At 47.5% G+C, this 23,269-nt stretch overlaps 1 protein-coding gene and 1 long non-coding RNA gene across 2 annotated transcripts in view; one reads left to right on the top strand and one right to left on the bottom strand.

Moving 5' to 3' along the window:
* The window catches only part of ACVR1B (activin A receptor type 1B), a 32,974-nt gene that overhangs the window by 6,493 nt on the left and 3,212 nt on the right, over positions 1–23,269 (top strand). Inside the window, exons 2-8 of the mRNA XM_075902034.1 lie at positions 10,836–11,075; positions 13,730–13,978; positions 16,470–16,700; positions 18,281–18,448; positions 20,616–20,772; positions 21,374–21,498; positions 22,155–22,285. Coding sequence (XP_075758149.1) covers positions 10,836–11,075; positions 13,730–13,978; positions 16,470–16,700; positions 18,281–18,448; positions 20,616–20,772; positions 21,374–21,498; positions 22,155–22,285 — 1,301 coding nt within the window. The remainder of the gene's footprint in view (positions 1–10,835; positions 11,076–13,729; positions 13,979–16,469; positions 16,701–18,280; positions 18,449–20,615; positions 20,773–21,373; positions 21,499–22,154; positions 22,286–23,269) is intronic.
* LOC142818939 (uncharacterized) lies at positions 2,894–14,430 on the bottom strand. Its single transcript, XR_012896629.1, has 2 exons — positions 14,320–14,430; positions 2,894–3,143 (listed from the first exon to the last, which is right to left on the bottom strand). It is a non-coding gene; the product is annotated as an uncharacterized LOC142818939 (long non-coding RNA).

The following is a 23,269-nucleotide window of genomic DNA, read 5'->3' as shown; positions in this document are numbered from 1 at the left end:
TGCCAGAGACAGATTGTAGCTAAGAGGTGCATCTCCCAGTTAGCAGCCCAGCAGTTCCCTCAACCAGCCAGGTTCCTTGCCTTCACACAAGGAGATCATGTGCTGTGGAGATCATGTGCTCCCCTGGTTGCTGAGAGTCCCAGGGGAGGGTACCACAAGTTGCCTGTCCTGCAAACAGGCAGTCCAGTGGGAGCTGTGAGGTTGTGCTGGGGACAGGGAACAGCGCATGAAGCCTCTTTTCCCCATGCTCCCGCAGTTTTGAGCAGCCTACAGGGGCAGGGCAGACAGCGAGGCCTGGCTGAGGCTCCTGCTGGGCCACGGGCCAGATCTGATGTGACTTCCTTATTTTGCCCTCCTGTTCTGGAGGGATATGCATTCAATTTATCTGTTGGCCCTTTTTATTTCTAACTTCATTAATCCTAGTATAACTTTAAGTTTCTACAACATTTTTTATATTATGAAAAAAATATTTCAGCATGAACTAATGCTTACAAAGAAAAATAAAATTAATAGCAATAGGAAAGCAGATTTAAGAAGCAACGTCAAGGGACAGCAGACATTTGGAGATAAGATTTGGAAGTAGTTGAAGAGCTGATGAGGTATCAAGATTTGGGAAGTCTGTTCCAAATGGTGGCAGTTACAGAAGAAAAGGGTCTTGCATCAGTATGGTCATGATTATGTAGTAGAACAGACACTCAGTTACTGGAGGAGTGAAGAGACACGGTCTGTGTGAAGTAGGCTAGAATGCATATCTGTTTTAAAAAAATATTTGTTTCAGAATTGAGTTTTAATGTGGAACAAGTGAGGTGGTTTGAAAATTGACAGTGGTGTGCTACTGTTTCTTAGCATGAGAGAGAGAGTGGGTAGTAGCATTCTTCACCTACCAAGCTTTGTAGAACTTGTACTTGACTGCCTGCTCTGGGCAAAGAGTTGCGGTGATCCGGATGAGAGTAGTCAGAATTATCCAGAACTAGCATGGATGTGAGCTTCATTTTTAGACTGAATTTTCTGTACTCTTTATATTTAAAACAACAACAAAGTCTTCTGCTTAATTGTTGTTTAACAAGGTCTGGCCAGCTCTGTGACAGACTGACCAGAATTTTGATCTGGAATAATTGTTTATTGATTTGAACACTGGGTTTTAGAAAAGTGTAGTCAATTTCACATTACATCAGTCTCGAGTATCCCTCATACTTACGTTTTGAGAATGGAACCTTGATTGTGTCCTTGAACAACCAGTGTCATCCTGCCCCATGTATGACATACATGGGTGTGTTGCAATTTAAGCATTGGTATGGCAGATAAGAAAGATGGATTCTGTTTCTAGTCCTGCAGTAGACTCACTGACACATTGATTTTTGTGTCCCATTTTTGTTTCATTGTAGTGTATAGTGAAGGCCTGAAAAGCACTTTGAAGTAGGAATAAGACCCTCCGGAAAAGGGCACTTTTTCCGGAGGATCGGGGCCAGTGTAGACGCTCTTTTCCGGCTTTTTTAAAAGCCGGAAAAAAGCGGCGGACATTTTTATTTAAATGCCGCGGGGGATATTTAAATCCCCCGCGGATTTCCCTACGACGACTGGTGAAATTTACATGCCCCTTCCGGAAAAGGGGCCAGTGTAGACGTAGCCAAAGTGACTGAGGAGTCAGAGCAGCGTTCTTATCACATGAGATTTCTTGTGGCATTCACGGGGGTGCTGACCACAGTGGAACATCGCTTCTGGGCTCCGGAAACAAGCATTGAGAGGTGGGATCACGTCATCATGCAAGCTTGGGAAGATGAGCAGTGTTGGGATGAGGAAAGCCACTTTCATGGGACTGTGTGCTGAGCTTGCCCCCACCCTATGGCATAAGGACATTCAAAGGAGAGCTGCTCTGCCAGTGGAGAAGTGCTTAGCAATCACACTATGGATGCTGGCTACTCCAGATGGCCTTTGCTGGGTTGCCAAACATTTCTGAGTGGGAAAGTCCGTTGTTGGGCTTATGCTGATGGATGAGTGCAGAATCACCAGTTGCATCCTGCTCTGAAAGATCGTGACTGGGCAATGCGCATGAAATTGCAGATGGCTTTGCTTGGATGGGCTTTCCAAATTGTGGAGGAGCAATAGATGGTGCACACATTCCAATTCTGCACCTGTCCAACTAGCCTCCAACTACATTAACTGTGAGGGGTATTTCTCCATGGTCCTGCAGGCACTTGTGGATCATTGTGGGCATTTCCCAGACATTAACAGTCTGGTCTGGAAAGGTGCATGACGCACACCTGTTTTGGAGCATTGGCCTGTTCAGGAAACTGCAAGCAGGGATTTTCTGCATGGACCAGAATATCACCATGGGGGAAGTTGAAATGCTCATTGTTATACTTGGAGACCCTGCCAACTCCTTAATGCTGTGACTCATGAAACCATACATGGGGAAACCTTGACAGCATCAAGGAGTGGTTTAATAACAGACTGAGCAGGTGCAGAATGACACTGGAGTGTGCTTTTGGCTGTTTAAGGGCCCGCTGGCAATGTTTTTTGTATGGGTAGCTGCACTTGGACGGTGATCACATCCCTGTGGTTATCGCCACATGCTGTACCCTTCATAATATTTGTGACAGGAAGGGTGAAAGCTTCACTCAAGGTGGGATCGCTGAGGCATAGCGCCTGGAGACTGAGTTTGAACAGCCAAAGACCAGGGCTGGTAGAGGAGCACAGTGTGGGAACATAAGGACCGGGGATGCCTTGAGGCAGAAATTTGATAAACTTGTTACTATGCATGGGAGCCAAGTGGCTGCGTTGCTAGGGGGTTACTCTTCTTGGTCCGTGCACTGCACTTAGTGCTACAATGACCGTAGTTTTGCTGATGTACGCTTGCTTGCTTTCATGTAATGGAATAAAGATTTCTTTGAAACACATGAATTTCATTTATTAAACATAGTAAATGTAGGGTGAAGCATGAAACAAACATCTGCACTGTGAGAGGGGAAGGAGGGAGGGGTTGGGGAGGCAGGAGGTGAGGCATGCCCCAATAATTACACAGGTTTTTATATGTCCGTGGTTTATATGCAGCCCCACCATCTGTGCTGTGGAAAGGGGCTGCAGTTCATCAGGGCTAAGCCCCATGTGGATTGGCGTTGAGTGGATCCACAGCCTGCAGGAGCCTGTGTGGGTAGAGATGTTAAACAGCACATAATTTGTTAATCATGTAATCAACAAAAAATGATGCAAAAATGGGGAAGGGGAAGCTCTGTTTGGGCATCTGTTGGGTGCACCACAATTCCCTACCACAAATCACAGCCCAAATCACTGCATCTGCTTATTGGTTAATCGTTTAATCAACCGTGCCATTGCACCCCTATTGTGCGGGAAGATGTGGAGTGCAGTGAGTGCCGCCCCGGGGACAGGGTGGTGCCCAAACTGCATTGGTGGGGTTTATTGGCTAAAGATTTGGGACACCTGCTTTGGGAGGGAGGGCAACTCCTCTGTCTGCAATGCTAGCAACGCCTCCAGCGTGCATTTTCAGTTGCTGCTCTGTAATACTTGGGAACCGCTGTGTGCTTTCCTTCCACTTTCCCTCCACTCCTGCAGTTGTTTTGTGTGTGTTGGGCATCTGCGTGTTTTGGGATGCCTTGCAAAAACTCCTCTCGAGTCTGTCTTGGCTGATTCCTGCCCTTCTCAGATGCTCTGCAGGAGTTGGAACTTCCTGAGAGATTGGCATTCCAAGGCCAGCTCTATCAAGGGCAAAATTGCAACATGTCACAGAAGGCCCATCGTTAATGCTAGGACACAGCACTGCCCCAACTGCTTTGAAACACTTCAACTGTCCACATACCTAGCACCACTTGTCCTGGAGTGAGCATGCATAGCCCCACAAGTGTGAGTTCACCACTAAGGGCACAAAGGGAAACCCCGAGGGCAGGAGAAAGGGTTGTGAAAACCTTTGCTGTGGGTGGAAGTGTCACTTCCTGCAGTTGCCACAGAATCCCTTGATGCAGCCAGGCTGCATGCTGGGAAGCAGCGGTTTTCATTTGCGCGTGTTTGTACTTGTGTTCTGGGGGGGTGGAGGGAGTAAAAGTTTTTTGTAATGGCTAGGGATGTTAAAATGCATTTATTTTTGGAAACCTGTAACCATCGAACTTTAAATTTACATGTGGGGGGGGAGGTGGGAGCTGGTACTCATGGGGCACCTTCTTTCCCCGCTCTGTGCTGCTGCTTCTGGCTCTGTGGGAGCTACTACACATGGAGAACTGGTTTAAAAACTGGTTTTCCCCCCGCAGATGCTGGCTCCAGAGGGAGACAGGTAACTGTTAGGATTAAGGCTCGTCAGTTAATTGTGTAAGTGGGCACGTGATCACATCCCTAGTAATGGCCACTCATTGCCACAGCTGTATTCACCTAGAAAACACTTTGCTGTGAGCAGGGAAGCAAAGGGGGATCTTTTACTTGAGTGCATGTTCTGGTCAGGACCATTTGTCGCTTGTCTTTGCTCAGCGGTAGTGCCCTTCTCTCCCTCTCCCCCCGCTCCCCCTCCCCCCAGTGATGGCACAGTGGCAAGGGAATGTGATCCTTGAGGGGTCAAATATCATGTTTGCTCTGCCACCGAATCTGAGGGAAAGGGTAGCACAGCCACTGCATGAAGCGTTCGATGAGGTCTGTGGCAGATTACTGAGACATAAGAGGTTGCATCAATGGTCTGTGTGCCACCTGACCGACCCTCTGTTGGTACCTGCATCACACTGAACCCAGCCTCTTTTATGTAATCCTCCCACACTCAGCAAGTTGCTTGAGTGCTTTCCCAACCACTTACCAGTAGAATCATCTGCTGCCTCTGAGGGCTGCGAGTGGCTCATGTGTTTGGCGGTACAAAACCGCTCCTGATTGCCAAGCTCTAAGGAAGCCAAATCCTCATGGTCCCTCTTCCCCTCAGCACTCTCAGCTACAACTTCCTCCTCCTGTCTTAATCTGAGGTGTCAGTAGGGGTCTTTGGAGTGGCAGCATGGCCATCTCCAAGAATATCATCCAGCTCTTTGTAACACCTGCAGGGCATTGGCATAGCACAAGAGCAGTGGTTTGCTTCCTATGCCTTGTAGTAGAGGTTTTGCAGCTCCCTTGCTTCAACCCTACACTGCAGTGTCCCCCAGTCATGGCCCCTTTTGGTCATGCACCTACAGCCTGTAGATCAATTCCTACGGCTGGAGTGCAGCTGGGACTGGTCTTCCTACTCTCCCCAAACACTGATGAGGTCCAGCACCTCAGCATGGCTCCAAATCAGGGATCGCCTGGTGCCTGGGCAGGCATGGTCCGCTGGAGAGATGCTCTGAGAATGCTGTGCATCACTCAGCAAACTGGAAGGGGATTTTCAAATTTCAAAAAGAACTCAAGCGCAGGTGTTGGTCACCTGAGCAGGGAAGTAGAATTCAAACAGATGACCAGAGGGGCCAGAACAGGCATTGTGGGAAGAGTGCTGGAGGCCAGTCAGGCTACAGTACTACACCACGCTGTCCACACTGGCACCCCAGCGCACTATCCAAGAGTGCAGCAAGCTCTGTGCTTCTCACAAATCACTAACTGCAGATCTAGTGCGAACTAAGTGATTTGCCGGTGTGGACGCTGTGAAAGTTACAGCACTGAGGGCTGATTTACTACACAGTAACTTACCAGTGTAGACTTGGCCTAGGAGACCTCTATGGGTCATCTAGTCCAGTCCCTTCACTGGTAGGGCTAAGCCATGCTTGCCAGGTGCTTCTCTATCCTGTTCTTGAAAACCTCTAGAGTGAGATTCCATAACCTCCTAGATATTTTGTCCGGGTGCTGAAGCACTCTTTTATAGTCATCCATAATATCTAACCTAAATTTGTCTTGCTGTAATTTAAGTCCGCTACTACCTGTTCTATCTTCTGTGGATAAGAACAACTTATCACCCTCCTCTTTATAACAGCCTTTTATGTACTTGAAGACTGTTATTGTGTCCCCCCTTCTGGGCACCACATTTCAAGGAAGATGTGGAGAAATTGCAGAAGGTCCAGACAAAAGCAACAAGAATGATTAAAGGTCTAGAGAACATGACCTTTGAAGGAAGACTAAAAGAATTGGGCTTGTTTAGTTTGGAAAAGAGAAGACTGAGAGGAGACATGATAGCAGTTTTCAGGTATCTAAAAGGGTATCACAAGGAGGATGGAGAAAAATTGTTCCCCTTGACCTCTGAGGATATGACAAGAAGCGATGGGCTTAAACCGCAGCACGGGAGGTTTATGTTGGACATTAGGAAAAACTTCCTAACTGTCAGGGTGGTTAAACACTGGAATAAGTTGCCTAGGGAGGTTGTGAAATCTCCATCTCTGGAGATATTTAAGAGCAGGTTAGATAGACATCCATCAGGGATGGTCTAGATAGTACTGGGTCCTGCCATGAGGGCAGGGGACTGGACTTGATGACCTCTCTAGGTCTCTTCCAGTTCTGGTGTTCTATGATTCCTCTTCTCCAGACTAAACAAGACCAGGTTTTTTTCATTCTTTCCTTGTAAGTCATGTTTTCTCAACTTTTAATCATTGTTCTTGCTCTCCTTTGGATTTTTTCCAGTTTGGACTTTCTCCAGTGTGTCCACAACTTTCCTAAAGTGTGGTACCCAGCGCAGCACACAGTTCTCCAGTTGAGGCTTTATCAATGCTGTGTAGAATGGGAGACTTCTTGTCTTGCTTACAACTTCCTGCTGATACACTCTAGAATGTTTGGGTTTTTTTGCAACAGTATTACATTGACTCACATTTAGTTTTTTATCTCTAACCCTCAGATCCTTTTCTGCAATACTCCATCCTAGGTGGTCATTTCCCATTTTGCAATTCATTTTTTTCCTAGTGGTGGTATTTTTGTGTTTGTCCATATTGAATTTCAACCTGTTTATTGCAGGCCTTTTTTTCCCAATTTGCCAAGCTTAAGTTGAATTTTAATTCTGTCCTCCCATGTGCTTGGAATCTTTCCTAGCAGGGGTTATCTGCCATCTTTTTATCCCAAGAGTGATTGTGGTGGTGGTGTTTCTGCATATATCTTTCAGTCCTCCTAAGAACATGAGCTGTTGCTCAGAGCCAATAGCTCTCGATTAAAATTCCTTTAATGAACCAAGAGATGCATAGGGAGGATTCCTTAACTCTTCTAAACCTTCCTGTTTGCATTGTTGATTAAGATTAAAAGTGCAATTACAAAAAAAAAGTAACGAGGAATGGAACTAGAGGAGCTCTTCCATCTCTCCAGTTGTCATGACCACCAGCATTCGGTTTCAGATGAAATCAATGTTACAGTAAAACTCCATTGGTCCGGCTTCAAATGCTCCGGCACTCCTGATGGTCCGGCACCATTGGGAACCCGGAAGTGCTCCGGGCAGCCGGACAATTGGAGCTGCTCTTGCGCCTGGCTTCCCCAATTAAGCCGCTGCTGAAACTGACCAGCAGCTGAAGCAAGGGAGCAGAGCAGCTGGGGTGCTGCTGGGTTGGTCCCATAGCGCTGTCCCTCGGGGCTGCGGGACCAACCCAGCAGCACCTCAGCTACTCTTGGGGATGCCTGGGGCAGAGCAGCTGCAGTGCTGCCGGGTTGGTCCCGCAGCGACAGCACCCCAGCTGCTCTGCCCCAGGCGTCCCCGATTCAGCCGCTGCTGAAACTGACAAGCAGTAGCTGATTCCGGGAAGCCCGGGGCAGAGCCAGACTATCAGAAGGGGGGGCTATGAGGGGTCTGGGGTGGCATCCCCCCCAACCCCACCCCAGACCCCTCATAGCCCCCCCCTTCCGATAGTCCGGCATATCTGATAATGCGGCACCCCCTGGGTCCTAAAGGTGCCGGATTATTGGAAGTTTACTGTAGTTCGTTTCAGCATAAGTACAGATCTGATATCTATTAGAATGAGAACAGAGCTTTCATTCTGAGGATCTGCAGCTTAATGTTAAACTTGTTTAAACAGCTTCTTTAGGGTTGGGTTTGTCTTTGAGCAGAATGTCAAAAAAAGCATACTGAACAGAAATAAGAGTCCATTGGCAACTTCTGTAGCACCTTTCTTGCAAAATACATCCCTAGACACTTTAGTGGAACTAAAGACACCAATTCATTTTGTCCAGTTAGTTTTCTGTAGCCTAGTCAATTCTTTTTAAAATAGTTTGTATATTTTTGTTCAGTAAAAGCTCTTTCTTCAGGGAAAAAAAAGCTGTTAGTGAGAGATTTTCATTCAGTCATTCCTCCTTTTGATTTGTCCAAACATCCCAGCTGCTCTCATCTTGCTATAAAAGGTGCTCATGTTCAGTTTTCAAGTACCTGTAGGGTTTTGAACACTATCCAAAGTGGAAGAATTGTTTTTTCTTTTATAAATACTGGGTTTGGTTTCTGGTTTTATTTATGTAAGAAGAACTTGAAATGTTAGAACTGCATGAATTGCCTTGTAATTCTGTTTCTGCGGGCATCCCTTAATTCCCCCATTTCCCTCTAGGCATCAATGCAGAGAGATTGCCAGTTGCCTTTTAACAGCATCTGAGCAGTTATTGCTGTAGTTCTAAGGCTATGTCAACACAAACACAGCAACCACTCCAGCCCTCCCCCTGCAGCAGCAGTATGCCTGCCACCATGTTCCTAGTACAGGGCAGAACAAAGAGCAAATCATTGGAATGTGTCTGTTCCCCCAAATGGAGCAGCTCACTCAGCTGTCAGATACTTCCCAGGAGCTGTGAAAGGGAAAGGGGCACATGCCTGCAGGGCAGCAGAGATCACAAAACACTGAGCACAGCCAAAAGGGCAAGCATTGTGGAATATTGGCAGAAGCAAGTTCTCTCAATAAAACCAACCTCCACACTGACTCTTTGGCAACAAAGAGTGGGGGGAGAGAGACAAAAGTCTCTCGGACTAGAAGGCTTTTGTTGCCAAAAATGGGTGTTTTTCTCAACAAAAATTACATTGCAATGTAAACACTCTGTCTCAAAAAGGCACTTTTTTGGCAACAAAACATGCCCGTGTAGTTAAGCCCTGAGTGTGTTCTTTTGCAAGTGTTCTACCTGGCCATTTTACTCTGTGCCCTGTATGTGAGTAGTGGACTTTTTCATAAAAGAGAAGGGAGCTTTTTGGGTGAGACTTACTGGTTAAGGTTGACCAGTGGGAGCTGGAGCAGCTGGCAGGGACTGCTCTGTGACGGGGGCAGGGGGAGAGACTCCAGCACAGAGGCAGGTAGAAGGATCCACCCGCTTGCCCCACTATAATTGGTTAACCAGTTAAATGTGTTTCTGCCAATTAAACTGGCTTTTACATCCCTAATACTGACACAATCTTGACCTGTTTAGCTTGTTAAATCTGTTCGTTTCCCCCCCTCCCCCAAGATTATATGATTGAGGGCTGTGAGTTCCCATCACAGCTCAGGAAGGTGACTGACATTGGAGTGTTGAAAGCGAAGTGTAGTCCAGTGTGGTCATTCTTTCACAATATTTGTAGTGTGAGGGAGAAAGTAAGACGTGGAGGAATTTGCTGTTGGGGGAAGGAGGGGTGGAGGGGGATTAACCACTGCGTTCCTTTATGTACTTTAAATGTTACTTCAGACTTTATGCTTTAAAAACAAATATCTGCAGCAGGTATGTACACGTTTCTGAATCCCTCCAGGGAGACAGGGAGAGTATTACGTACTATTAAACAGTTCCCATCCTTCTCCCTTGGTTAAATTCCCTTGGTTTCCTAGCATGGCAATGGCTACATTGGCTAGGGATTTGGCAGCAGATTTTCAGGCAGTTTGAGCGAGAAATGACAACAGCTGGGAGGCTAGGATGTGAGAATCTGACTGTGGAACTTGTTTGACTAAAGAATGAAGGAGCTCTTCATCGATATCGGAAACCAGAAATGTATTTAACCCGAGATAGTAACTGCTTTTGGAATTGACAGGCTCAGGGGAACATTAATGGGATGCAAAGCTCTTTGCCTCTTATCAGAATCGAGTCTTGGTTAGGCACAGCCATGTGTTAAGTCACTGAACAGTTGTCTGATGTTATGTGAAATGAGGTGGCGAGTCTGTCTGATATGTAGTGAAGGGATGCCTGTGTTACCCCTGGACACTAGTTTGTAATCAGTGCCCTTAAGTCTTGAGAACTCCTTCTCAAACCTAGTTTAGTTTCTCTTCAAACGCTGTCTTTTCCCCCACATACATTCTTCCTCCATCCAAGTTGGGTTTGGAACAGATTGGTGGGGAAGTATGCTTCGAAGCAGAACCTATTCTAAGGATTAACAGGCTTTGATATTCAGATAAATTCAACTAGAAAACTATTTCTGAACCTTGAACAAGGGAATGCTTAACAGACTCCATTTTCAGTCCCCTTATTAGCCACTAAGATAGAGGCCAAGACATTATGAATATATTGGTAGGTTAGCTGCCCTCTGAGACCCCCACCTTTCATGTTTTACACACCATTTACTATTTCTTAGCTGCTTTTTTTTTTTTAAGTACTGCATTAGGGGGTGGAAACTGGATTTGCCTAATTCACATTGGCAGACTCTACCATTCAGTGGCAACTATCTTCTGTAACTGAATGCATGTTGTTTGTTGCATGGCCTGGAAATTGACCAGATTATGGGGGTTGCTCTTTGTGTTACAGACATACAGGGAGAGAAGTGCAATCTATAATCCCCATTCCCCCCATTCCTTCTCCTCCCCCCCCCCCCCCAAAAAACCCCCCTCCCAATACTCTGTTCCTCAGCTTTTCTTTCTGTCTGTAAATTTAGCAAATATTATTGGCCATTTTTAGAGCTGGTTCTGTCTCAAAGCTTAGGAAGACCAGTGTCCTAGCCCAAAGAGAAGAGTTTCCCTGCTCACAGATCTTTTTCCTTGTCCTAATTTCTGCAGCTTTGATCTGTTCATGCTCCAGATGCAATCAAGCAAACTTCACATGCAAAACAGATGGGGCTTGCATGGTCTCCATCTCTAACCTGGATGGTGTTGCACATCACATGCGGGCATGCATCCCTAAAAAAGAGCTTGTTCCTGCTGGAAAACCCTTCTACTGCCTGAAATCAGAAGGTCTGCGTAACACACATTGCTGCTTCTCTGATTACTGCAATGAAATTGACCTAACGGTGCCCAGTGGTGAGTAAAGAAATCCTCTTGTTTTGTTGGAGAGTACTGTCTAATAGAGTAGGGCTGGGAACCACAGCTCCTGAATCCTTTCCCCAGTTTTGACAAATTTGTCTTGTGAACATGGGCAGTTCCTTCATATCTACCTCCATTTCCTGCTCTGTAAAATGGAAGTAGTGGTGATCTACCTCATGGAAGGTTGTGAAGCTGTTTAAGATCGTCTGATGATAGGCAAAATATCAACTTACACCACTCAGTTTGTAGGGTGAGAAGAAGCGCTTGGTTTGTATTTTTCTCTGATCTGTCCTCTGTTTCACCCACCTTCAAATGTTTGCTGTGATCAAGATATCACATCTCCCATCACATCAGCACTGCCCCCTGCAGAAACTTTGAAAACAAGGCTTTCTCCTTGCTTCCACTTAGGCTTGGATAGCCTGTCTTTGCTTAGCACTCTAAGCCCAGAATGGTCTGAGGACAAGGAGCAAAATCCCCCTTGTGGCAGTGAGTTGTGCTGCAGCCTGCTCTTGATCTGATAGAATTGCTTCCTGTGGGACTGAAATTCCTGTTGTGGTCATGAGCACCAAGCATGGTTTTACAGTTGAGTAAAATGAGCATGATGCTTGAACTCTGAATGAGGCCTTTCCTTGAACGAGGGAGCTGGAAGAAATCTGACTTCAGTTGTATTTTTAAGGCCAGAAGGGACCACCCTATTGGCTAAACCGGGGTAGGTGATAAATGGCCCGTGGACCAGATGTGATTTGCCAGGTTTAGCCTCTGGCAGGCCGCCAGACACTGTATTTAGCTGTGCATCCACAGGTGCGGCTGTTGGCTGTGGTTCACCGTTCCTGGCCATGTAAACGGCGAACCGCAGCCAATGGGAGCTGCTAGCAGCCATACCTGTGGATAAACAGCTAAATAAAGTGTCTGGCGGCCTGCTGGGGCTAACCCTGGTGAACCATGTCTGGCTTGCGGACCATTTATTGCCCGCCCAGTCTAAGCTGACAGCCTGTAATGCTCAGCTGGTCACACTAAACCCAACAGCCCATTCTGTCAGAAGGTACATGCTGCTTAACCTCCCCCATTCCATGCATTTTCATGAACAGCAGAATAGTATCCTTATCCACCAAGGTAGGAAGTGAATTCTGTTTTGTCTTCATAATCAATTTGGTGAAGCAGTTTAAGCTGAAGACTCATTGGCTGTTACATGGATTGGACCTTCCTACTTCACTATTTTGTATTAAGTTGGCTTTGTTAATAGCTAGCATAATGCTTTAGCTGTAGTGCTATGCGAAGACAATGACCAGTTTATTTTGAGGGGAAGGAATGCTTTGTGTTAAGCTCTAATGATCTGGCCGACTAGGCAGTAGTGACTGTGCGAGGAGAGAGCAACACGTGCAGGCCTAGGGCAGAAAGCTAGGTTAATGCCAGATTTTGTCTCCTGGGCAGGAATAAAAAGGGAAATCAAGAGCACAGGCCCCCTAATAAATGCAACTGCCGTTCCTTATGTGAAGTGGAATCTGTGTTTCAGATGGAAGATGCATTGTAGCCTGGTCTTCTGAAACTATTTGGGTACAGTTGTGGGCTCCAAGATGGTAATTTAGGTTCTGAAGTGAGACTGTAGTGTAATCCCTAAACTGGGCACTCCACTGGGGTCATCAGCTGCTACTTGCTGTTCTAGTAATAGTGATCATGACCTTTCTCATCTGTTATTCCAACTTAGCCTATTTACTTCTGCTTTGCAATAGCTAGTGAATTAGCATTGCAGCTGGGAATGTCCTTTTCAAAGTCCTGAAACAGAGTTAAAGTAGTTTAAGCTCTAAGGGTGTGTCTAGACTACATGCCTCCTTCGACGGAGGCATGTAGATTAGCCAGATCGGAAGAGGGAAATGAAGCCGCGATTAAAATAATCGCGGCTTCATTTAAATTTAAATGGCTGCCCCGATCTGCCGATCAGCTGTTTGTCGGCAGATCGGGGGAGTCTGGACGCGATGCCCCGACAAAGAAGCCTTTCTTCATCGACACAGGTAAGCCTCGTGAAACCAGGTTTACCTGTGTCGATGAAGAAAGGCTTCTTTGTCGGGGCATCGCGTCCAGACTCCCCCGATCTGCCGACAAACAGCTGATCGGCAGATCGGGGCAGCCATTTAAATTTAAATGAAGCTGCGATTATTTTAATCGCGGCTTCATTTCCCTCTTCCGATCTGGCTAATCTACATGCCTCCGTCGAAGGAGGCATGTAGTCTAGACACACCCTAAGAGTAGGAATCAGGGACTCTTCCCTCCAGTATATAGAGAACATGAATAAAGGAATGAAAGGGTACGTCTAGACTACAGGCTTTTGTCGACAAAGCTTCTGTCGACAAAGAGCGTCTACACTACATCCAGTTCTGTCGACAAATCAAGCCGCTTTGTCAACACGAGTGTAGACGCAAAGGACAGTGTAGATGCAATAACACCTTCTGTCAACAGCACTCTGTCGACAAAAGACATTATTCCTCGTAGAATGAGGCTTGCCGCCGTCGTCAAAACTGCCGAGTTCTGTCGATGTTATGTTGACAGAACTCGGCGGTAGCATAGACACAGGTATAGTTTTGTCGACAAAACCCTGTAGTCTAGACACATCCATGCTGTGTGTTAAAATGTTTTTTTTCCTCCTCCCACTACAGGTCACGTGAAAGAGAATGAACCTCAGTCTGGTTGGGGCCCTGTGGAGTTGGTAGCAGTGATTGCAGGGCCTGTCTTCCTTGTGTTTGTCATCTTGATTGTAGTGGTTTTTGTCTTTCATCATCACCAACGAGTTTATCACAATCGTCAGCGGTTGGACATGGAAGATCCCTCTTGTGAAATGTGTCTGTCCAAGGATAAGACTCTGCAAGATCTAGTTTATGATCTCTCCACTTCTGGCTCCGGCTCAGGTATTAAGCTCCTGTTACTTTTCAGAAATAATAAATTACGTCCAATAGTAATGGAATTCTGTATTCTGAAGTGCTCATCACCATGGTATCTCAGCTCCAATATTAGCCCATTGGCTACATTTCCTTATCTGCAGTCTGAATGGTAAGGTCACTGGTGTTTATTCTAAATTCAGCTGAAGCCAGTGGCTCAGGATCAGCACTTGGCTACTTTGGGAACTGTAGGATGCATGAGAGATGTTGCACTCTATGTAAATGCTAAATGATTCAATTATGGTAAAGTCTCCTTTGTGGAGTTCAGTATATAAAAATCTAGATCCTAGGCAGGAAACAATTCCACATACCTGTAAATGCAACGTCAGCTACAGCAGTCCCTTTTGTTGTTGTTGTTGAACTTGATACTTTACTGTGACTTGGTATACGATGCATCTGGTTCATGTGAATGGTTGAACACCGTGCAGCCCTGTGCAACAGTTTGAGACTTGAGATGTATATACAGTCGACCGTCTAGCCTGTAGATTACCCCTGCAACATAACTTATCTACGTAGGCATTTGACCAGGTTATAAGCATTAAATGCCGTGTCTCCTCTGCAAAATGCTTTGGGGTCTTTAATGACTAAAGCTTGTCAGGACAAGCTTTATGTTTTACCTGAAAGAATGCACCTACAGCAGCATAATAGCCCCCTAATACATGCTGGGGTGTTGCCTATTTTAGCACTGTCTCTTAGTCTTTAACCATCTTCACTTCTTATGTTTAGTCTCTAGATGTTTCTTAGAGAACCCTCCCCCTGCGAACGTTGACTCTGCTCAGCATACAAGATCTGATGGGATCACAGCATAAGGTGCTAGGCCAGGTTTTGGCCCAAAGTTACTTGAAATAGCTGAAAAATTGCAGAACCCTTGTGGTGGTCCATTGAGATGTTTTAGCACTTAAGAAGTGTGTGATGTATTGATCTTCTTGTAGAGTGAAAGCAAGCCATTTAATTTTGTAGCTACTTGTGTGATTTTTTTTTTGGTAATCTGCCACTGCTGATAAAAGACCTTCCGTGTTGGTCCTGTCATAGTAGATTGAGAGTAACTTTTGGTTAGAAATGTTATTTCTTAGTCCAGTGTGCGTGTTCTGCTCAGTGCTGCTCAGATAGTGTAGTGATGAATGCAGTAAAAGAACGTGTATGGAATAGTAATACTTCAGATCCAGTCAGAAAAACTGCTTGCATAACCTGGGGCAGGATGTTCTCCAAAACATCTGTCTACAGAATTTTGTTGACTCAGACTTTATTCAAATCCACAAAGAAGCGTTTGGAAGTGATCAGTCAGTTATAGTGAATGACTGACTGGCAATAGGGAGAAACCCGTAATAGTCTGATTCATATGTTGGAAATCTGGTGTGTGTGTGTGTGTGTGTGTGTGTGTGTGTGTGTGTGTGTGTGTGTGTGTGTGTGTGTGTGTGTGTGTGTGTGTGTGTGTGTGTGTGTGTGTGTGTGTGTGTGTGTGTGTGTGTGTGTGTGTGTGTGTGTGTGTGTGTGTGTGTGTGTGTGTGTGTGTGTGTGTGTGTGTGTGTGTGTGTGTGTGTGTGTGTGTGTAGTAGGCCAGTGTCTGAGTCTGTAACGCCGAAATGCTGGCTGTTGCTGAAATGGTGGCTGTTCCCTCTGGGTGGCCCATGCCGCATGGGGAGCGCGGGGCCCAAACGGCTGCTTGCGCCGCTTGCTCCCCCGTGGTGGCCCGGCTGAGCGGTGCAGAAGTCAGCCGAGTGCCCCGGCGGAAGGGGAAAGGAGGCAGGGTGGTGACGTACATGCCCAGGGGGTGGGGCCTGGCCATGTACGTCACCGCCTCGCGCGCCCCCCCCTTCGCCTCCTGCTATGGGGCTCGGCTGATTTCTGTGCCGCTCAGCCAGGCCACTGCAGGGGAGCAAGCGGCGCAAGCAGCCGTTTGGGCTCCACGCTCCCCATGTAGCATGGGGAGTGCGGAGCCCAAATGGCCACTTGGGCTCCGCAGTCCCCTGACTGAGAGGCAGGAGGGGGAGGAGAAGAGAGAGGGAGGCAGGAGGCAGAGGAGAGCTGGGGGGGGGGGCGGGGGAGGCAGTAGGAGGAGGAAAAAAGAGAGAGCGATGGAGCGAGAGACCAGAGGCTCAGGAGAGAAGACCAACGTGGAGGAGAGACCTGAAAATCCCGTCTTATGACGGGCTAATTGTCTAGTGTTGGAATAAGGGACAAGGATGAGAGCATCTTCTCTCTTCCAATCACTGCTCCCAAATCAGTTCTAGAGAGAAGGAGGTGAAGTTTTTGGGTTGTGAAGATTTGTTCTTGAAGACTTCCATCTCTGGCAGTGAGAGAGTTCTTGGGTACCACAAGGGTGGATCCTGCATTTTTCTTTGGACTGCTAAACACAATAAAATTAAATCAAACACAGACAACCCTCTGGATATTCTGTTCTAAACTCCATAGCATCTCTCAAGTGTCCCTCAAAGTTCTTCTTTCAATCTCTTGTCCACAGGTTTGCCGCTCTTTGTTCAACGAACTGTGGCTCGAACCATTGTCCTTCAGGAGATCATTGGCAAAGGTCGCTTTGGGGAAGTGTGGCGTGGCAGGTGGCGTGGAGGTGACGTAGCTGTGAAAATCTTTTCTTCGCGGGAAGAGCGCTCCTGGTTCAGGGAAGCAGAAATATACCAGACTGTCATGTTGCGACATGAGAACATCCTGGGGTTTATTGCTGCAGATAACAAAGGTAAAAATCCTGTCTCGATCTTCAGCGTCAAAGCACCAGTGGTCATAAGTTCCTCAGCGATCCCATGTTCTAGTACAGGATCTACTTTTTTTTTAAATGAAACCGATAAAGAAAACCATCAGTATATTCATAAAGCATAACGATCATTTCTTCAAATTATAAAAAGAGCCAGCTATAATTAAAAACTATTAACACTGTCAGTGTGCCCTAGCTTGTGCCAAGCTACCTGTGAGGTTTGAGCGTCAGAGCCGGCTTCCCGCTGTGGGGGAGGGATGGGGAGTGAGCTTTGTGGACTGGCTCCAACTTGTGGGAGAAGTGGTGGCTCCATATGCTGCAGCTCCCCCTCCTCCAGGAACTGTTCATCTGGAGGCTTTTCCCACTGCTCCCATTGACTGGAATCACCCCTGCTCCCCCCTCAGTGGAAGCAGCACGGGGCAGTACCTGAGAGTAGTGGGAGGCACAGAGTCTAGGGGAGGCACTCTCCATCCCACTCCCTTCCAGATCCCATACTCTCATCCCCTCCCCACAGACCTCCCTTCAACCTGCTCCTACATCCAGTCTCCCACCTAGTCTTCACACCCTTACCCACTCTTCCACCCATTTTGTCATCATGGGTGGTTGGCTGGTGGTCTGCAGACAGGTCTGCATTGAGCGAGGTAGGGGGAGGTTGGTAAGTTGGTAGGGCACGGATAGGGTCCAGAGTGACCTAGATAAATTGAAGGATTGGGCGAAAAGAATTCTAATGAGGTTCAACAAGGACAAGTGCAGAGTCCTGCACTTGGGACAGAAGAATCCCAAGCACTGCTACAGACTGGGGACCAACTCACTAAGTAGCAGTTCAGCAGAAATGACCTGGGGATGACAGTGGATGAGAAGCTGGATATGAGCCAGCAGGGTGCCCTTGTAGTCAAGAAGGCTAACGGCATATTAGGGTGCATTAGGAGGAGCATGGCCAGCAGATCTAGAGAAGCGATTATTCCCCTTTATTCGGCACTGGGGAGGCCACATCTGGAGTATTGAGTCCAGATCTGGGCCCCCCACTACAGAAAGGATGTGAACACTTTGAAAAGGATCCAGCGGAGGGCAACCAAAATGATTGGGGGGCTGGAGCATATGACATATGAGGAGAGACTGAGGGATTTGGATCTGTGTAGTCTGCAGAAGAGTGAGGGGGGATTTGATAGCAGCTTTCAGTTTGCTGAAGGGAGGTTCCAGAGAGGATGGAGAGAGGCTGTTCTCCGTGACGGATGGCAGAACAAGGAGCAATGGTCTCCGGTTAGTGGGACAAAGCCCTGCCTGGGATGATTTAATTGGGATTGGTCCTGCTTTGGGCAGGGGGCTGGACTTGACCTGCTGAGGTCTCTTCCAGTCCTAGGATTCTATGAGGTGATCTGCAGGCCAAAAAGTTTGAGAACCTAGATGATCTAGATGATGCTTGGTCCTGCCGCGAGGACAGGAGACTGGACTTGATGACCTCAGTGTCCCTTCCAGTTACAGTATTCTGTGATTTTTAATGATAAACAAAATGCATTATAAATGCTGATGTTTTGCTGCTCTTTCCCCTTTTTCTCTTGCTACAGATAATGGGACATGGACTCAGCTGTGGCTTGTCTCCGATTACCATGAGCATGGCTCACTATTTGATTACCTCAACAGATACACAGTGACTATCGAGGGAACAATTAAACTGGCCCTGTCTGCTGCTAGTGGCTTGGCACATCTGCACATGGAGATTGTGGGGACCCAGGGTAAGAGGGTTCTAGAAAAGTATTATCAACATGAACTGGTCATTCTTTAGAAGAGACTTAAAGCAGGAAGACTAATATGGGGCGCTTATGATGCACAGGTGCCTTGTAGTCGGAGAGCTAGAATTTAATCATAAAATGAAAGTGGAAATATGCCTTAGATCGGGGGTCAGCAATCTACGGCCAGTTTTTCACTGCCACGTAAGCCTCCCCGCTGGATCCAGCGTGTGGGGAACACTAGGACCTCCCATCCCAGTTCCGCGACTGGGACAGGCTCACGCTAGCACGGTGCAGCAGCAACAGCCGACACAGACACAGAATGTAGGCACTTTGCTGCCAGGCAGCTGGGGATTTTTCAAGTCCCTGCCGCCCACTGCAGCTGTCCCACCACCGCATGCTGCATGGCCTCCTCCCTTCCCTCGCAGGGCTATCTTTGCCACATGGGGCCCCAGTCCAGCCACACCACCACTGCCGCCTCCATCTCCAGGTGCCCACTTGTTACAACAGCTACCGCCACTGCTGGGAGTCGGGGGGCGGCCAGCCAGATACGAGGCAAACCCTGGCGGAGCCACTCCCAGACCTTACTATTTTGGAGCTACTGCTTCAGCCCCAGGAAGGGCTGTGCGGAGCCCAGCTGGGGCACTGCAAGGCAGGGCATGCTTGGGCTCAGCCGGTGTGCTTCATGTGCTGCTGCTCTCCCCCCTCCCCGTTGTGGGAGCAGCAGCGCATGGAGCCGCTTGCTCTTCTGCTCTCTGCCATGAGCCAGGTCTGGAGGGGAAAGTCAGGGCTTTCTTCACATGCATGCCCTCCGAGTGGGAAGCCAGAGCTGGTGCTGCAGCCTTGTGGCTGTGTGGGCTCCCTGCTGCATGGAGAGAGGGTTGCTGAGCCAGGTTAGTGTCCCTCAATCCACTCCCGAATCTCCTGCCCCCACCAAGACCCCATACCCCCAGCTTGCTCTGACATGCTTCCTTGCTCCTGCTCCCTCCCCTTGGCTAGACCCTACCTCCCTTCCAGATCCTGCACCCCAGCCCTATCCCACTCGCTGGCAGCCTTGTCTCGCACACTGAATACCTCATTTTTTGTCCCCACCCCAGAGCCTAAGAGGGTCCATAAAGTCCACTAACTCTGAACCCCCAGAAAAGTAAATCTGGTCTATAGGAAACCCTGAACCTCAGTCTTCCCTGTCCCTTTCTGGCACTCCTTGAGGCTGGCGCACCAGAGGAGTGAGGTCTCAGTTGGGGGCCACATCAGGGAGGATTGGGCGGGGGAGGTTTGGAGAAGATTTTGTTTCTTACTTGAGAGGTCCCCAACTGATTTTTTCTGTGGGTCAGTAGCCCCTGACCCAAAAAAGGTTCTCCCTCCCATTAAGAAAGAAAACATTGAAGCCTTTTGCGTTGGACATAAATTAACAATAATTGTGCCTCGGATTAATCTCATTGGCTACGATACTGCCACTGTGATTTTAAAATGACGTTTGATAAACTAACATGAGAGAGTTTAAAATGTTTAATCATTTAAATTAAACCGTTCTCCCTAGCGGCAGCTGGTTCAGAAAATATAATCGCCAGCCCCCGTCCCTCCTACTCCTTTTTCCCCTGGCACACAGATCAATAAATAGAAATGGATAAGTTAATCTTGGCATGCTGCTTCTGAATGGTTGCTGACCCCTGCCTTAGTCCTCCTGCAAGATCTGAATCTAGGCCAGTTTAGCTAGGTCAAGTCTAGCTTTTCTTAGACAGATACCCACATTGCGCGCGCACATACTTAATTTGGTCCTGGTTGGGTGTGGGGAGCACAGAAGATGGTAGTATAGGCAGTAGCAGGGCGGAACAGATTGTAACCTCTTCAGATCAGGAGCCATGTCTCTGTGTGTCTGAGACACCTGGTGCAGTGGGTCTGCTGCAGTTTAAATCCTAGTGCGTGGGGGGTAAATGGAAGCTCTTCAGTGTTTTTAGCGCCTTTCATTGGTACCGAGTTTAGTTTAAATAAGAGACTGAAGAAAGAACAAGGCTGCAGATCTTACTGTGCGTACAGATGTTAAGATTCAAATTCACTCTGGATTTGATGACTGCCTCAGTCCCATTTTCTGCATTCAGCTCATCTGCACTGATCAGACTCAGTAAGGGGAGAGAAAAGTCTGCTATTGAGACTTCTTATCTTGCTCCATCAGGAAAACCAGGCATTGCACACAGGGACTTGAAATCGAAGAACATCCTGGTGAAGAAGAATGGAATGTGTGCCATCGCTGACCTGGGTCTGGCAGTCCGCCATGATTCTGTTACCGATACCATAGATATTGCACCAAATCAAAGGGTTGGAACCAAACGGTAGGGAGAGCGCTCAGCTGTACTCCTGGTCAAGGCTCAGTGCTAACCGAATGAGGGCATAGAAAGGGTTTGAGCCTCACTGGGAATTGGTAGAGTTTCTAGCTTAGATATAAGCAGGGTTTTCAGGGTGGTGAAGGAGAATGTTTAGTGGCTTTTTTAAAAATTTATGAATAAATTAATTCTAGGTTTGGGGACTCAAGCAATCACAGCCTACTGCCCCTTCCCTCTGCTTGTGTGCTTCCAAGGCAGAGGTTGGTAGCTCGCCTCTGCTTCAGGGAACTCGCCTATAGGGTCCCTCGCCTCCATCCTGGCCTCAGGGGTCATGCTGTCTTCGGCTCAGTGCACATCTGACCATTCTTGCGTCCCTAGCTGACCCCTCCTCTTTCCTTCCTTGTTTGGATCATCGTTCTGTTTGCTCTCTTAACACAGTGCCTGCTTCTGTCTGGATCATTGGGCTCAGCATGACTCTCATTGCTGTGCAGCATCCAAGCACTGTACAGGCAACTTGTGTTGTATACAACAAATAGGGAGAAGTCCCCACTGAAGGCCTTCCAGAAAGTCCTCTGACAAGGAAATGACATTTGTTTTTTCTTTGCTGCAGGTACATGGCCCCTGAGGTCTTGGATGAAACCATTAACATGAAGCATTTTGATTCATTTAAATGTGCTGATATCTATGCTCTGGGCCTGGTCTATTGGGAGATTGCTCGTAGGTGCAGTTCAGGAGGTAATATGCTTTCAGCTTTTCTGCACTACCGTCCACTCCCCCCCTCCCCCAAACAAACAAACCAACCCCTTGTCTTTGACTTAGTTGAAGCCCAGAGCATAAAGAGAACCTATCCTTCCAGCAGTCATGGGGATATCTATAGTCCTGGGATGGGGGGGTAAATGCAATGTCACCCCGGAGTATGTCCACCAAGATGGTGGAAGAGTGGAGAAGTGACTCAAGACTGCTAGCAGACCAGGCATGTGAGAGGCGATGGGTAGCAGTGCTGTTGGTGGCACACCTATTTCTGTAGCCAAATCTGAGAGAAGAAAGTGGTGGTGCTGCTGATGTAGAGCATGGGTTGCTTCCCTATGAATCTGTACTGAATCAGGGCCCTAGTATATCTCAGGGGATGGGGATATCGTTGTTGAAAGTGCCACACAGTCCTGAGCACATGTGGTCGGTAAGCATTCCCTGCCCCTTTTCCCAGGAGAGAGGTGGTGTTAACCCCAATGGCCTAGCCTAATCCCAGTTCAGCTAACTGCCTTCTGCTTCCCTGCACTGCTGACACCTCACTTTTGTAAGTCACGTAATCCAGGCTGCAGTAATGCGGCTCTGGTGAGAGGGGATCACGCTGTTCTCTCTCTGTGGATGACTTTTTCCCTTCTCATGGTCAGGTATCCATGAGGAATATCAACTCCCGTACTATGACCTTGTTCCCTCTGACCCCTCCATTGAGGAGATGCGGAAGGTTGTGTGTGATCAGAAGCTGCGCCCCAACATCCCTAACTGGTGGCAGAGCTACGAGGTAGGATCTGTCAGTCTTCATTTGAGCCTTAGGGAAAAGCACTATCCACCCAGTGGGTTGATTAGATTCAGTCCTGAAGGCAGAGTTCCTAATTCCAGCCTCCTTGCTTACTGATTTTCCTATTCCTGCCCTGGAGGGACCGACCACTCCCAAATGTTTTGGGGCCCATGGGGAAGCCCAGAGGGACAGAACATGGAGACTTGAAAGTCCCATCTGAGACAAGGAGTAGGTGATCACTCTATTGCACTGTACTCAGTGGAGACGCTCCCAGAGCTGGGGTAGCACCTCTGTTTGGAGTCCACTGGGCTCCACTCATGTAGTGTCTGAAATCCAGTGAGTGGTTAATAATTCCCCATTAATCAATGGCAAGTGAACTTTGTTACCCTGTAACTGCTCTTGGGCTGTGAAACATCTACCTGTTAGTGCTTGAGTTTTTCAGAGCGCTGTACTAATGCTCAGAACACTCTTGAGGTCACTATTATGTAGATTGAGTAAGCAGTTGGGTTTTAGGGACATGAAAAATGTTAATAAATATTAACCGTGTAACCGGTGGAATTTCCATTGTTTACACCATTTAAGTGGCCCCATGGGCTGCTGTCCCTGCTGGCTCTGTGCTCCCAAGCAGAGTTTGAACAGTAACAGGAACCAATAAGCATCAGCTTATCGGTTAACCATTAAAACTCTTACATCCCTATGCTTAGTGCAGTCCCCAATGGCCCATGTCATTACAAAAACCAGCAGTAATGCATTCCCATGTTTAGTGGAATAGCCAAGAATCAAATGACCCGTGATGGGATAGCACATCTGTAGAAGGTTACAGTTGAAGTATGCTGGCAAGTTAGCATGGGCAGTGGCAGTGCCGGTTCTTGGAATAAGCAGAAAGCTTCCATCTTGGCACAGTTACACCAGCATCTTCCACAAGTATTGGAGTCACTTTAAACTGTTGATTCAGTGTCTTAGCAGAAGGAGCTGAACTCTGAAGGA

This window comes from Pelodiscus sinensis, chromosome 19 (genome assembly GCF_049634645.1).
Source record: "Pelodiscus sinensis isolate JC-2024 chromosome 19, ASM4963464v1, whole genome shotgun sequence".
Taxonomy (NCBI): Eukaryota; Metazoa; Chordata; order Testudines; family Trionychidae; genus Pelodiscus; species Pelodiscus sinensis.
The sequence above is the reverse complement of the archived record's forward strand: the minus strand, read 5'-3'. Positions and strand labels throughout refer to the sequence as shown.